Source organism: Rhinatrema bivittatum, chromosome 7, assembly GCF_901001135.1.
Source record: "Rhinatrema bivittatum chromosome 7, aRhiBiv1.1, whole genome shotgun sequence".
Taxonomy (NCBI): Eukaryota; Metazoa; Chordata; class Amphibia; order Gymnophiona; family Rhinatrematidae; genus Rhinatrema; species Rhinatrema bivittatum.
In genome coordinates, this window is record NC_042621.1 from 227852858 (window position 1) to 227868550 (window position 15693).

General features: G+C 41.2%; 1 protein-coding gene across 1 annotated transcript in view; it reads right to left on the minus strand.

Annotated features, from left to right (window-relative positions):
- The window catches only part of BTAF1 (B-TFIID TATA-box binding protein associated factor 1), a 565336-nt gene extending 561877 nt beyond the window's left edge, over positions 1–3459 (minus strand). The window contains exon 1 of the mRNA XM_029609940.1: positions 3050–3459. Within this exon, the coding sequence (XP_029465800.1) occupies positions 3050–3063 (14 nt within the window). The 5' untranslated portion in view covers positions 3064–3459. The remainder of the gene's footprint in view (positions 1–3049) is intronic.
- Positions 3460–15693: the final 12234 nt, after the last annotated feature.

Here is a 15693-nt window from a genome sequence, read left to right on the forward strand (position 1 = left end):
ATATAGCAAGGGTGAATTTTAAGAGGGGAACTGGTGGAGGGGGAGGAGTCTTGAAACAGGAACGAGAAGGGGGAGCTTGGGCAGCATGAGGAGGAGGAGATTATCCTGGTCCAGTTCTATGGGGAAGGGAAGCCAGGGGTGGAAAATGCCTCTCCCCCAAAAAATGATTTGCAGGATTGAGATTAGATGGGGGTTTGAGGGATGGGCAAGAACTCAATGAATACATGGGGATGAGAAATGGGATTAAGGGGATAGTGGGTACTAAATGTTCGAGTGGGGGGTAAATTTAAGGGTGTGTTAGATGAGTAGGGATATTGACAGGTTATAGAAAGACAGTATGGGATGAAGTAATGGGGTAAAACTGAAGGAAGGATTTCATGGGGCTGGAGATAAGGTGAGGTGAAAATAGGGGATCTGGGAGGTGTGAAATAGGAAGAAGGGCTGCAGGCCAGAGAGAGGATGAGTAACAGAAGGAGCTGGGGCTAGGGACAAAATGAGAGGCAAAGGAAAGTAAATGAGGTCTGAGAAGGGAAAGATTGTGGAAATGGGCTGGAGAGGTGAAAGAGGGGCATGGGAAGGTGGGGGAATAAGATAAAAAGAAAAAGCAGCTGGATGCCAGGAGGGGGATGGAGCGACAGTAAAGGAGATGGGGGTGGTGAGAAAAAGAAAGTCAGAAGGTAGAAAAGGGACAGGTACAAAGGGAAGAGATAGGGGACTAGGGAGTGGAAGAAAGAATAAAGGTGTAGGAAGCAATAAGATGAGAATGGGTTGACTGGGAGGAGTGGGAGATGGAAATCTAGTAGATAAGCAAGATAAAAAGATAAGATTTTGAAAGTTGGATGTAAGAGGGGAAGGAGAGGTGAAATTAGCAGTGGATAGAAAATTAGAGGAGAGAGAAAGCTTTTGAAAGCTCAATGTTAGAGTTAAATGCAGGGAAGAAATAGAGAAGACATTTAGATTTAATTACTTGCCTTTCCAAATCCAAGCTCATGGCAAGTTATAACCAGGTAAAGAAGGTATTCCCTGCCTCAGATGGCTTACAATCTAAGGGCCCTATTGACTAAGTAGTTTTCCAACAGACACAAAATAAAAGAAAACCTTTTGGAAATAACCCTCTAGATATGTACATGAGGAAAAGGAGGATTAAATAATTTATCCAAAGTCACAAGGAGCATGAGTAAGGAGTGGGATTTGAACCTTGTCTTAAACCCACTGCTCTCATCACTATGCTATTCCTTCTCTCTCTGAAAGGACTTAGAAGACTAACAAATGGAAAGGGGAAATGGGCGACCCAGTCCAACCCAATTAGAAAAATAAAATGCCCATACAACAAAAAAAGGTAAAAAAAAAAAAAAAAAAAAAAAAAGATTGTTTTCAGTATTTAATAATTGGAATAAGTCAATTTTGGAAGTGTGTATTTATCATCTCTTTGTATATAGCTTCTGAATTTTTTGTTTTTGTTTTGCAGGCTTTGTTACATCAATGACAGATTTTGAGTTGCTATTACTAAGATGATACCAGAATTCATATATTTATTTTTGTATGGTGCACTGAACAAGGAAACATCTTAATTCCACTCTGAATAAATTCCAAAGCAAGCCAAAATATTTTGATGTTAACAGTGAGATGCACAAGCGTTTGTCTACTCATCAACGCCATATCAAAAACTGTGTGTAATGAGAGTCCCAGATTTCTCCCTGATGAAGCAAAAAAAGTTAATAACTAATTTCAACAGCTTGTAAAAAAAATTACTTATCTTTCTTTTGTGCCATTTTTAACTATTTAGTTTAATAGTTAAGTGCATGACATATTGCACATTGAAACATCTGTCTGGTGTGTCACACTGGAATAAAAAGGCTGAAAACCACTGGTTTAGGTTACATATTTTGAAATGCTTGAGATGAGGCTTGACTTTTTAGATAGATCCCATACTAAATTTTTATATCTCTCTGGATTCTTTAGTCTATCTTTTCTGAGGTACTGCTTCTAGGAATACCTATGAACACAGAGAAGCATCAATTATTTCTACCAAAGGAAATTCCTAAAAGTAACTGTATACACAAACCAAAAGAGAATAAATTTAGGGGAAAGAGTACAAAATAAAAAAAAAGATTAAGCTTTTTTGGAAAAAAAAAAGTATTCAGTAATCAAAATACTGAAAGTAGGCCTCATTCACACACCTCTAAATATGCTATAATCTGTAATATTTTTAATAACCTGGCAATTCAATTTATGGCACTTCGATGGGACTAAAGACTACTTTTTCTTATTTGAAAGCGTCATCTGCATTAAGGAAATTAATATCACAAACTATTTGAACTGCTAAATATGTTTACATTTTTACCATGGAACTCTGAATTTAAGTTTTCCTCAAATAAAGGATTTCCCAACTACAATAGTAAAGAAAAAGCAATGCAATCATTAGTCCGAAAAGAAATAAAACCATACATGAAGAGAGAAAGAAAAAACACCACCTGGCTTAGTCAGCCCATAAAATATGTATAAGCCACCAAAAGTACAGTATATATACACACATTTAAGAAACTCGAAATCAAGGAATAACAGACTACGGGCATGATATACTAAATCGTTTTTCCTATTTTAGATCTATGAAGAAAATGCTTAGTATGCAGACCCTTATGTTTTTCAATGCATTGCCCACTACAACTCAATTTTAGTGCGGTTAGAAATCAACGTGTCCTTTACCGAGCCTTCAACCTCAAAAGCCACATTTAAATCGTTTTCAAGACGTAACCAAGAAAATACCAACTCTCCACCATGTAAGAAGCTTCCTCTGTTCCTTCTTCATACTCTACACCCCCTTTTGACGGTTTAATATAAATAAATGGGAAAGACGGGTGGAAGAAATGCAACTACGGCATGAACAAACTATCCCAGAGAAGAAGAGGGGGATAAAAAGGAAGTTTCGGCGGAGCAGCTTGCGAGCCGGCTCGAATTGCTACCTTGACACAGAGCGGCGTAGCGCGGCCTGCTCGCTGGAAATCCCCTGCTCCTGAAAAATAGAGCTTTAGAACAGCCACACACTAACCTGGATACGGCCATAATGAAATCGTGAAGCCTCTATCCCGCCTTGGCCCAGGCTTTAACACCTTTATTTGCAGAAAGGGCTGTGCTAGATTGAGGCGAACCTGGTGACCAAGTGAACGAAAGAAAGACGAGGCTACTCAGGGAGCTCGCAACCTTCTCCGACACCACAGCCGAGACCTCCTCAATTCATGGCTTCCGACAAGCAACTTTCCCCATTAAATGCCACCACTGCTCGCGCACCGCTCTCTACCTAAACTTTATTTGTCTATTTAAACGCGGCGTTATCCCTCAGGACAACAATGGAAGCCGAGGAAACAGCGAAAAAAAAGTAAAAAATATATTTTTTCATCACTAGAGAAAATCCAGACACTTGGTTTTATATGAGCAGCCATCTTGTATTTATTCTTTCCACCATGGTAGCCGCATTCTCATTGGCTACATCGGCTGGAGAAAGCCAATCAGAAGAAGCGTTGTAAGTGGATGGAGAGGGCGGATTGACAAAGATTCAGCGATTGAGCTGGCTGGGTGCTAGGGGTGGGGAGGGTTTGGTCTCCGTCACCAAAATGTCTTCTTTCTCTTCCGCTTCATTAGATTCTGCTTGCTTAAGTTGAAATCTGCTATATGTGTGGTTTTCTGGGCTCGGGTTTATTTGGTCTGAAAAGCTTTGCTCTTTCGGCCGGAGAAGGATAGCCGTGTTTACAGGTTTACTTGGGAGGAAGGAATAGTATATATCTATCGTGTTAATTCACTTGAAATCACAGAAATAAAGGTTAACGAAAAAAAAATTAAGGTTAGGTAGTATAAATTTTATTGGATTAATGTAATACGTTTCTTGGTTATTAGCTTGAGTATTAATTAGCTCTTGCCAGCTTGTCGAGGAACATATTGTTAGTCTAATAAGAAGGATTTCTATGAATTGGAAGAAAGTTAGGTATTTATTGCCACTCAAAAAGTCGTTCTGAAATGCTGAGCTGCTTCTAATCTCCCTGTACTATTGAGCTCCTTAAACTACTTTGCAAATCCTATATTATTTATAGCAACTTCTAGACCTCCCCATTACCAGACCCCTGTTCTGAGCGGTTTACAGGGTAATATACATAATATGAACAAAACGTTAAAAACTGCATAAAAACCCAATCAAATAAAACCAGCATATAGCTGAAGCAAAAGCCAATCACGAAATAAGTAAGCCTTTACCTCCTTATGAAAAGCACAATAAGTTTGTACTACTGGATTTTTTTCTGGAAGGCCATACCACACACCGCACAGAAAAAAGCCCTATTCCTTGTTTCCTGCAGTCTGACCACAAAGAAGCCTCTTGTGAATATAAACACCTATTAGGAACATACCTAGACACCACGATCTTCAGGTAATCCTATCACTCCGCATGAATCATTCTAAAAGTCAATGATAAGATTTTAAATGTAGCACTTTAATTAACCAGAAGCCAATACAAAGCTGTCAACACTGGGGTGGCTACATTTATAACTAATTGCAATACCCATTATGACATTTTGGTAAACCTATATATAGGGCATTACAATAGTCAAGGGTCAATAAAACAAACACCTGTATTACTGCTCTAAAATCTCCCTTATCTAAAATATTTCAAACTTCTTAATTTCTGAAGTTGAAAAATCCTGCTCAAACCACCACCTGTAACTGTTCCCAAAAGTAAAATTCCTTATCTATTAAAACTCCCAAGTTTTCTCCTAATGACTTAACGGAGGGCCAGATCATCTAAAAGTAGATGAGTGAGATAACTGTCTGTATTACTCCTAGAAATTTGGAGGATCTCTATCTTTCATACATTTAACAATAAACAGTTGCATTGCATCCAAGCTTTCACCTTTCTTGAAACAATCTGTATATGTATTAAAGTATCGTCTACATCACCCTCCAATGGAAAAACCAACTGAATATATGATTTGGCAATTCTATGGCTGCACAATTTGATTACTACCTCAAAATCATTTCTTTTTAGTATGTTCGTATCTAAAGCTACTTTTTATGTGAATTAGTGAAAAATGGTTTAAATTCTAAAGGGTTTCTCAGAAATAAATACATTGAATATTGCTTTCAAGCAAGTTTAGCATGGATATAAACACTGAGCGAGTAGAGCAATCATGATCATGCCAACAATATGCAGAAGTATTTGTGTTGTTTATGAAATAAGCAGGGCCTCCTTTAAAACATACTGCTCACATCATTACAGCTGGCATTGTGCTACTGATATGTAGTTAGGACTTCTGATTTTAAGTTTTAACTGACAAACCCTGATAAAATACCCCCCAATGCAAAAAAATAAAATGTTTATTAGATAAATACCACTTCACCTTTACATTTTCATTCCCTCTTTGCCTACCCTGGATCTGCCGCTTTGTTTTTGTGCCCTTTCCATGCTAACAATTCCTCAGCTGCAGAAATGTATGTATTTGATTCAGTTAAAAAAGGTACCCAATAATAGTACTTGCACTGCGAAAACACTGATAAACACAGATTTTTGGTATTTCCAAAGAACCCCTAATTAGCTGTAAAATAAACACCTAAATTTACAATTTCTAAACACCTAAAATCAGAAGCCCTATATATTGTATATGTCTTTCTAGTTCAAGCTTACTTGTGATTTCAGAGATCCTCGTGCCACTCATGTTGCTCTGGTTTCATCTTCAATTTGCTCATGGACCAGGATTGCTGCCGTTATAAAATTCCTCAAAGGAACTGAGTTATCAAGTTCAGTGCTAGGTTAAGAGAAATCACAGAGCAATAAGCTCACTATTAGGAGCAGGGATGAAGGGAGAAAACCAGTACGATGATTCCTCAATCTTCACTGTTATGGGTAGTGACAAAGATAGAGAAGTGATAAGACAAATAAGGGATATATTTATTTTGTTCTAAGCCTCTTTGAGCCACATGGAAAATATGGCTTATAAATAAAATGAAGAATAGAAAACAAAGACACTTGGAAGAAGCTGGGAGGAGAGAGGAACAATAAAGATTAAAGATAGGCCTAGCACTACCAGATGTGCTAACCATGCAATTGCATGGTGCAGTGACAGAAAAAAGGAGGCAGCCCAGCTGGTCCCCATGGCCAAAGATACTAAGAAGAGAAAGAGAGAGAGGCTCCAGTGGGGCTGCTGGCAAAGCCCCTCATTCAGGAGGCTGATGAAGTAAGGAAAGAATGAGGCCTTAGTGTGAGTGAGAGAGGGAGTATGTGTGTGAATGAGAAAGAAGTTGTGTTAGAGGGGGTAATCAAATTGTGCAGCCATAGAAGAGCAAAATAATACAGGACTTGTATAGTAATAAGTGTGAGTAAGAAAGAGGGAGTGTGGGGGGCTGATGACATCAGCGACTCGAGTGGCTGATTAACCCGGAGCTCCTGGCTGATGGTCAGCATCTCATCAATATCTTAGCCATCCTAGACGCTATTAGGGCAGAAACATCAACCTACAGCTCCCTATAATCTATAGATGTCGAATCGGAAAAAATTGATCGATTTCCATAAGTATTCTTACCAAAAAATAGATCGGGAAGATCAAGCTGAAAAATACAAAATGGCGGCCACGACTGGAGACGAGCTGCCTGAGGCCTTGGATGATTCGACTTCACTCACGGACTCTGAAGTCCCCTCCCGGGGTGAGTTTAAAGCCTGGTTTGGCGAATTAAGACGTGATCCTTAAGTCTTTTAAATCTGAAATAAGAGAGCTCGTGGGGGACATGAAAGAAGAACTGAGCGAAATGGGGAGACGTATTTTTGAATATGAAACCCTCACTGAGGCCCAAACTGATAAACTGAATAAAATACAAAAAGATCATAAAGAGATGGCCAGTGAGTTACAACAACTTTCATCCAAACTTGAAGATTTGGAGAATAGAAATAGGAGAATAAATTTGCATTTTAGGGGAATCCCTGAGTCTCCAGAGTTTAATGACTGCATGCAAGTTATAACACAGATGTGCACGGACTTACTACAAAAGGAGGCTGGAAAGGACGTCCCTTGTTCAGAAGTTGCCCCACAGGTGAAGATTGAGCGGGCGCACAGAGTACAGGGACAGCGGGTAACAAATAAACCTAAAGATGTGATTGCCTGCTTTCATGACTTTCCGGTGAAGGAAACAATATTGGCACTGGCAAGGCAGAGGGGGAAACTGCAGCTGAAGGGACATAATATCCAGGTTTATGCTGATATCTCCCCCATCACCATTAAAAAACGCCAGGATATGAAACCCATAACTGCTGTCCTGATAAAGGAAAACATAAGATATCGCTGGCTCTTTCTGTTTGGAATAGGATTTACCTTGCAAGGTAAAATGTACAGAGCACAGTCAGTGCACGAAGCGGCAGGAATTCTCAAAGATCTTGGATTCTGCGTTGCGGATCTACAGCCGTCTTTATCCCCTCGTGCTGAACATAAGGAGGACCCTCGCTGGCAACGGATGAGAAAGGGGGGGAAAAGACTCCGCAGGACCCCTGACCCAGAAATAGTGGCGGCAGCACCTACCTGAAGAGGAACCATTTGCACTTTTGATAAGATTGTTTTTTTTGTTCTCCTCTACGCTCTCCCCAGCAGAGATGGATGGCTAAGCTAAACATTAGCGTTTCTTTTGTTTTATAAAGATGCTACCGGGTGGGATAGCGACAGACAAGCTGCCTTCATTCACCCGTGCTTGGTGGTGGAACCCAAGAGTTGATTGTGGTTCCTATGAGTGTGGGGGGTGGGGAAGGGGTATGTTTGGGATCTATTTCATATGTGTTACTTGGTCTGTACTTTTTTTGAACTGATATCTGGTGCTACACTTAGCAGAAGCTCACTGTGGAGCCTTATCACAGTTTATGTGATGTTGGGATTTATTTCTACTTCATTGCTGATATTACCTACTTAGATGGCATCGTTCAAGATAATGACCCTTAATGTTAAAGGGCTGAATTCACCCCGCAAGCGTAAATTACTTTCTAAAGACTTGCAGAGGGCGAATATAGCCATCGCTTTTGTACAACATTTGGGATGTATGGTATGAGTGTCTTGTGTGTATGGGTATCTAAGGGGAAATATGATAAAACTTGTGAGTTGAGCTATAATGCTGTTTGCTGTAAGATTCCTGGCTGCAATTAGGCCAGAGTTTTTCAATATTGTTCAGTTGATGATGTACATGTTACTCACTTCAATAAACATATTGAAAAAAAAGACTGGGAAATATACCTTTTGCCCTGACACAAGAGAATAGATAAATGTGAATCAGTTGTTTACTCTTTCAAAAAATAAAAAGATTAGGGTACACTTCATGAAGTTACTAAGAAATATATTACACAATTTAGAGAAAATACATTTTCACTTAATGCTCAATTATGGGTGAATTTTTAAAACCTGATACTTGCCAATACCGGGAGATATGCATGTAGCTGGGCTGTGCGCACATTTTCCAAGTGGCCTGGCGACTCACGTATCTTCCAGTACGTGTGGAAGAGCCAGGTTTGTAAAAAGGGGCGGGTTGGGGGAGGGCCAGGGCAGGGTGGGGTAGGGGCCAGCTGGCACAGCATCATTAGGCGCTGCCCCAGTGAAGCGTGCATTGGCAGCTGGCCAGTGCGTGGAGCTTACTTCTGCTCAGAAGAACAGGTAAGTTTCAAAATAAAAATATTAGAGTAGTTAGGTGGGGTTTAGGGGTCGGGATGGAGAAGGGAAAAGGGAGGCAGGGTAGGTAGGGGGTTAAGGAGGTTCCCTCCCAGTCTGCTCCTTTATTGGAGTGGACTGGGAGGGAACTGGGGAAGGATCGATCGAATTGCCTCGCACTTCTAAATAAAAGTCCGCCCTTGCACGCACGAGTCGGCACCTGCGGCTATCTGATTTTATAACATGCATGCGGTGACACGAGCAATTTATAAAATTGGCACGTCCATGTGTGCGCCCCTTTTAAAATTGACCGTTTAAGTTCTGGAATTCATTACCGGAGGATGTGGTAAAGGCAGTTAATGTAGCTGGGTTTAAAAAAATTTAGACAAGTTCTTGTCCAAAAAGTCCATAAACTGTTATTAATCAGGTAGACCTGAGGAAAGCCACTATTTATCCCTGGGTGAAAGAAACATTGAATCTATTTGGGATCCTGTTAGATTACCTGTGACCTGGCTTATCCCTTCTTGGAAACAGGATACTGGACTTGATGGACTCTTGGTCTGACCCAGTATGGCAGTTCTTATGTTCATAGGTAACGTGGCTGTTTTAAATGATAGGTTACAGATTATTTATGTATTTAGTTATTAAAATATTTATTATCCACCCATATCGTTACAAAACATGCTAGGCAAATTACAAAACATAAAATACAATATACATATTTAAACATTAAAACAAAATAGTATAAATACAACTTAACTTTGTCCTGGCCACAAATACCCATTATTTAATTATTAGATTACTAGTAACAGGTTCTCTATTTCATATTTTAGTGTTTTTAAAACTCTGGGGTGAATATCATCCAGTCCTGGTGAATTATTACTCTTTAGTTTGTCAGTTAATCTCTGACATCCTCCATTAACACAGAGATTTGTTTTAGTTGCTCCGAATCTCTACCATTACAGAATGTTTCAGGAATGGTTATGTTTCCAAAATCCTCTTCAGTAAAGACTGAAGCAAATGTTTCTGTTATTTTCTTGTCCTCCCTGAGTGCCTCTTGTAACCCTTGGTCATGTGATGGCTCAACTGACTCTCTCATGAGCTTTTTTCTTTGAAAAAGATTGAAAATTAGATTCTGCCTCTCTGGCAAACTTTTTTCTCAAATTCTTTCTTCGGTTGTCTTTATATTGGTTTTATATCTAACTTGCCAGTGCTTATGCTTTTCCTATTTTCATCATCATTTGGGTCTGCTTTCCATTTTTTTTTAACAATGCCCTTTTAGCTTTAACTGCCTCCTTTATTTCACCATTAAACCATGCTGGTAATCAGTGTGTCTTCTTTCAATCTTTTGTAATGTGTGCAATACATTTTATCTGGGCTTCCAAACTGTTATTTTTAAACAATGTCCACACCTCATGCAAACTTTTAACCTTTGCAAACTGCTTCTTTCAGCTTTTTTCTGATTTCCTCATTCTATCATAGTCTCTCTTTTTATATTTAAATCTTTTTATTATTAATAAGCATAAACCATAGTATACACACAGGCTGTGGTGTACACTTGCTTCTGGTGAGGACCAGGACAACAGCAAAAATATTACACTGAACTTAAAGTTTTCTCTCCCTCGGAAACTCCCTACCATCCCCTACATACTGGAAAACTAACATATATAGTAATAACAAAGATACACAGTAATCACATCTGAGACAGATCAGCCATCTTCTTGATCAGATAACCCCCCTTCCTTGTTCTTTCATCACCAAGAATTCTGTTTAACCCTTTGAACACAGCACAAGCAGTTAATTAACTCAAAGACATACAATGTGTCTGCTAGACCTACATCATATCAGTGAACCAGTTCTGATATACAGTTCTACTAAATCTATAGCATGTATTAGTGTGTGATGGGAAGTCATATCTTCTAAAGGTAGTTAAGCATCAGGTTCCTTGCTTTAGGGAAAATTGATTGCAGATATTTTTCCCAAATAGCCACAAATCAGAGTTTAGTTGTAAAAGATTGTGTAATATTTACATTTTCTAGTTGCATTAATGCATGCAAGTATTTCTCCTTGTCCTATACATAGGAGCACCCTTATTGCGCCACACAAACAATATAGCTTTTTTCCACAGTAGACAGGCTTTCTGGTTGCCGCATCTCAAAAAAGATATAATTGCGATGGAGAAGGTACAGAGAAGGGCGACCAAAATGATAAAGGGGACGGAACAGCTCCCCTTGAGGAAAGGCTGAAGAGGGCTATTCAGCTTGGAGAAGAGATGACTGAGGGGGGATATGATAGTTTTTAAAATAATGAGAGGTCTTGAATGAGTAGATGTGCATCGGTTATTTACACTTTCGGATAATAGAAGGACTAGGGGGTACTCCTTGAAGTTAGCAAGTAGCACATTTAAGACTAATCTGAGAAAATTATTTTTCACTCAATGCACAATTAAGCTCTGGAATTTGTTGCCAGTGGATGTGGTTAGTGCAGTTAAAGTGTAGTTGGGTTTAAAAAAGGTTTGGATAAGTTCTTGGAGAAGAAGTCCACTAACTGCTATTGATCAAGTTGACTTAGGGAATGGCCTCTGCTATTACTGGCATCAGTAGCATGGGATCCTCTTAGTATTTGGGTACTTACCAGGTGCTTGTGGCCTGGTTTGGCCTCTGTTACCCAGGTAGAGAATCCATCAAGCTGGGTTGAAAGAACATTGCACAAATATCATGTTTGAGTGAGTTTCCTCACTCCGAGGGTCATTAAATCTTCACAAGAGAGCACTGTTCTGTTCGTACGTCTTACTTTGAATGTCAAAGTGGCCCCTAACCCCTACACTAATACTTAAACCTCACCTTGAGTTACTAGGTGGGCCTCCCATAGAAATATACCTTTCTAGGGTGAGGGCATTATGGCTAGGTGCTCTCTCTCTCCCCCTCCCCCTCCCCAGTACTAAAACAGGCATTGGAGATGGAGATTGGAGGGCTTTGCAAAATGGTAAACCCACTCCCGCCCCTAACTCCTCCTCTTTTTCAGATTTGCATCGCACCATACGAGATGATGCTATCGCATGTAGACTTCTATCATATCCCCCCTTAGTCGTCTGTTCTCTAAACTGAACAGCCCTAACTTCGTTAGCCTTTCTTCATAGGGCAGCCGTTCCATGCCCCTTATCATTTTGGTCACCCTTCTCTGCACTTTCTCCAGTGCAGCTATATCCTTTTTGAGATGCGGTGACCAGAACTGCACACAGTATTCAAGGTGTGGTCTCACCATGGAGCAGTACAAAGGCATTATGACATCCTCTATTCCATTTTTTATCCCCTTCTTAATAATTCCTAACATTCTGTTTGCTTTTTTGATCGCCACAGCACACTGGGCTGACGATTTCAATGTATTATCCACTATGTCGCCTAGATCTCATTCCTGGGTGGTAACTCCTAAGATAGAACCTAACATTGTGTAACTACAGCAAGGGTTATCTTTCCCTATATGCATCACTTTGCACTTGTCTAAGTTAAATTTAATCTGCCATTTGGAACCACAGTCTTCCACTCTCGCAAGATCCTACTGAAATTCATCACAATCTGTTTGAGATTTAACTACTCTGTATAATTATGAGTCATCTGCAAATTTGATCACCTCACTCATTGTACCCCTTTCTAGATCGTTTATAAATATATTAAAAAGTACCAGTCAAAGCAGAGATCCCTGAGGCACTCCACTGTTTACCTTTTTCCACTATGAAAACTGACCATTTAATCCTACTCTCTGTTTCCTGTCTTTTAACCAACATGCAATCCACAAAGGGACATCACCTAGTATCCCATGACTTTAGTCTTCTTAGAAGCCTCTCATGCAGGACTTTGCTCAACGCCTTCTGAAAATCCAAATATACCACATCTACCAGTTCACCTTTGTCCACATGTTTATTTACCCCCTTCAAAAAATGTAGGAGATTTGTGAGGCAAGACTTCTCCTGGGTAAGTCCTTGCTGGCTGTGTCCCATCAAACCATATCTATCTAAATGCTTTGTTATTTTATTTTTTATAACAGTTTCCACGATTTTTCCAGGCACTGAAGTCAGGCTCACCGGTCTATAGTTTCCCAGATCACTCCTGGATCCCTTTTTAAATATCGGGGTTAAATTGGCCATCTTCCAATCATCAGGTACATCAGATGATTTTAATGATAGGTTTCAAATTTTTACTAATAGGTCTGAAATTTCATTTTTTAGTTCTTTCAGAACCCTGGGGTGTATACCATCCAGTCCAGGTGATTTACTTCTCTTCAGTTTGTCAATCAGGCCTACCACATCTTCCAGGTTCACCGTGATTTGGTTCAGTTGATCTGAATCAATACCCATGAAAACCTTCTCCAGAATAGGTTTCTCTCCAATATCCTCTTCAGTAAACACTGAAGCAAAGAAATTGTTTAATCTTTCGCAATGGCCTTATCTTCTCTAAGTGCCCCTTTAACCCCTTGATTATCCAACAGTCCAACTGACTCCCTTGCAGGCTTTCTGCTTCGAATATATTTAAAAAATGTTTTATTATAAGTTTTTGCCTTTATGGCCAACCTTTTTTCAAATTTTCTCTTAGCCTCTCTTATCAATGTCTTACATTTAACTTGCCAATGCTTATGTTTTATCCTATTTTCTTCTGATGGATCCTTCTTCCAATTTTTGAATGAAGATCTTTTGGCTAAAATATCCTCTTTCACCTTACTTTTTAACCATGCTGGTAATTGTTTTGCCTTCCTTCCACTTTTCTTAATGCATAGAATACATCTGATCTGTGCTTCTAGGATGGCATTTTTTAACAATGTCCACACCTGTTACACACTTTTTACCTTTGTAGCTGCACCTTTCAGTTTTTTTCTCATTTTCTCAAAGTTTCCCTTTTGAAAGTTTAGCGCTAGAGCCGTGGATTTACATATTGTCCCCCGGTGAGAGTCACGTGATGTGATAGCTGGGAAGTCATGTCGCTTCCTAGCTCCTGCTCTACCCCGCAAACCGCGCTAAATTCGCCGGCGAAAACATACTATTTTCTGAGTGCTGGCTTTCTCGAGTGGTCCTCTATATCCACGGCGCGCACCCGAACCCAATTGCTATCGCCAAAACCTACAAAACTGGGCAGGAGGGAGAAGGAAAGACCCCGCGCACTGGATCCTAAGATGGCGGCTTCCCCTGAGAGTGAGGGCGTGCCGCTCGAATCGCCCCTTATCTTGGCGGATATAAAAAGCGCGATCAAAGAAGCCCTAGACGAAAAATGGACTTTAATTACAGCGCAGCTTCAAGCGGTCCGGGAGACGATCGATGCGCTGCCCCCCCGGCTAGACTCGGTTGAGGCCCGGGTATCCGACATTGAGGATGCAGCGCTCGCTCACAACACGAAGATGGCCACGCAGGAGAAGTCCCTCCTGGCCCTGCAGGCTAAAGTTGACGACCTTGAAAATCGGGCCTGCCGCGATAATTTGAGATTCCTGGGGTTTCCGAAGCACCTCGAGGAGAATGCCCTGTGTTCGTTGCTGGAGGCCTGGCTCCCGGACGCGCTCCAACTACCACACCTGCAGGGTAAGCTCGTGGTGGAGAGGGCCCACCGGTTGGGGGCCAGGAACACGGCGTCTGGGAGGCCCCGAATAGTCATCGCGAAAATTCATAATTTCGCCCATAAGGCAGAGATCTGGCGTGCCTCTCGTGCTAAACCCGATTTGCAATATCAGACCCACCGCGTAAGGATCTTCCAGGATTTCTCCGCAGCGGTCTCGGAGGCGCGGCGTGGTTTTGCCCCGATTTGCATCTCCTTGCACAATCGTGGAATCAAGTTTGCCTTACTCTTTCCCGCCCGCTTGAGGATTTGGGCGGCGGATAAGGTGCATAACTTTGACTCGGTGCCCTTAGCCAAGGAGTTCGTGGACCAACGTGTCACCTGAGCAGCGAGGTCTAGGGCACTGCCTAACAGAGGTCGGGCCTGCCTTCTGGGCCCTGAACTGCACCGTGGAAACTCAGAGGATCCTTCCCGTTTGGATTTTTCTGTTTTTTTCTCTTTGATTTTATGGATTAAAGGCATTGCTTGCGAGCCGGGTGGTATTATGGAGGCATTTTTGTTTTGTTCTTCATGTTTGACACAGTGACATGTCACGACACTTTTAGAGGTGCTTTATTTGATACCCTTATATCCTATCAGCTATTGGTCTCCGGGATTTTTTTTCTCTCTTTCCCCTTTTTATTCTTTTTTTTTTTTTCATTCATTATATTTGACTGTTCAAGTTCCCAAGCATGCACTGACTCCAAACCACGCGGCGTCTAGCAAAGCGTTAGCCAGCGCCGCTACGTGAATGATTTTTTTTTATTATTTATTATTCTTTATTATTTAATTATTATCCTTGTACTTTCTCTAACCACTGCATTTCCCTGTCACCCATTTCCTTTGTGTTCGGGAGGGTCGGGTTGCCTGTTCTATTGTCTCCCCGAGATGACGGAACCCACCAGGAGGCTCGAGAAGGACTAGTTCCAGTCCGGACTGGGAGGGCTGGCGTTCTCCACTGGACGCGGTTTTTTTTCTTATTATTGTTAAGATTTTTTTTGAGCTTTATAGTAGGCCAGGTTTTTTTGGGGGGTCGGCTCCCCGGCGGTCCCTGGTCTGATGTTAGCCTACCAGGGGCTGTTGTGCTTATTGCCTCCCTTTACCTGTGAAATTGGCTGGGTGATTATAGGAGGGAGGGACGAGCTGAGTCCAAGGGAACTCGTTAGGGGCTAGGGTGGGAGCACATCAGAACGTGTGCTCCTATCTCTACGGGATAGCATGGGCGCAAGACCGATGGATGGTCATGGAGGGTGGGGGGGGGGGGGTATGTTGGGGAGGAAGGGGGGATTGGGGGGGGTGGGATTTGGGGAAGGGGAGGTAATGCAGAAGGGGTTGTTTTTTCTCAAGGATTTGTACAGCATCACATGTATGTCATCTTTTTGTGTCTTGTAGTTCACATTCTCACACCTGGGAGTGTGGGGAGGTCTCGGCTGGGAGGACCCCTCCACAGGATAAAGGGT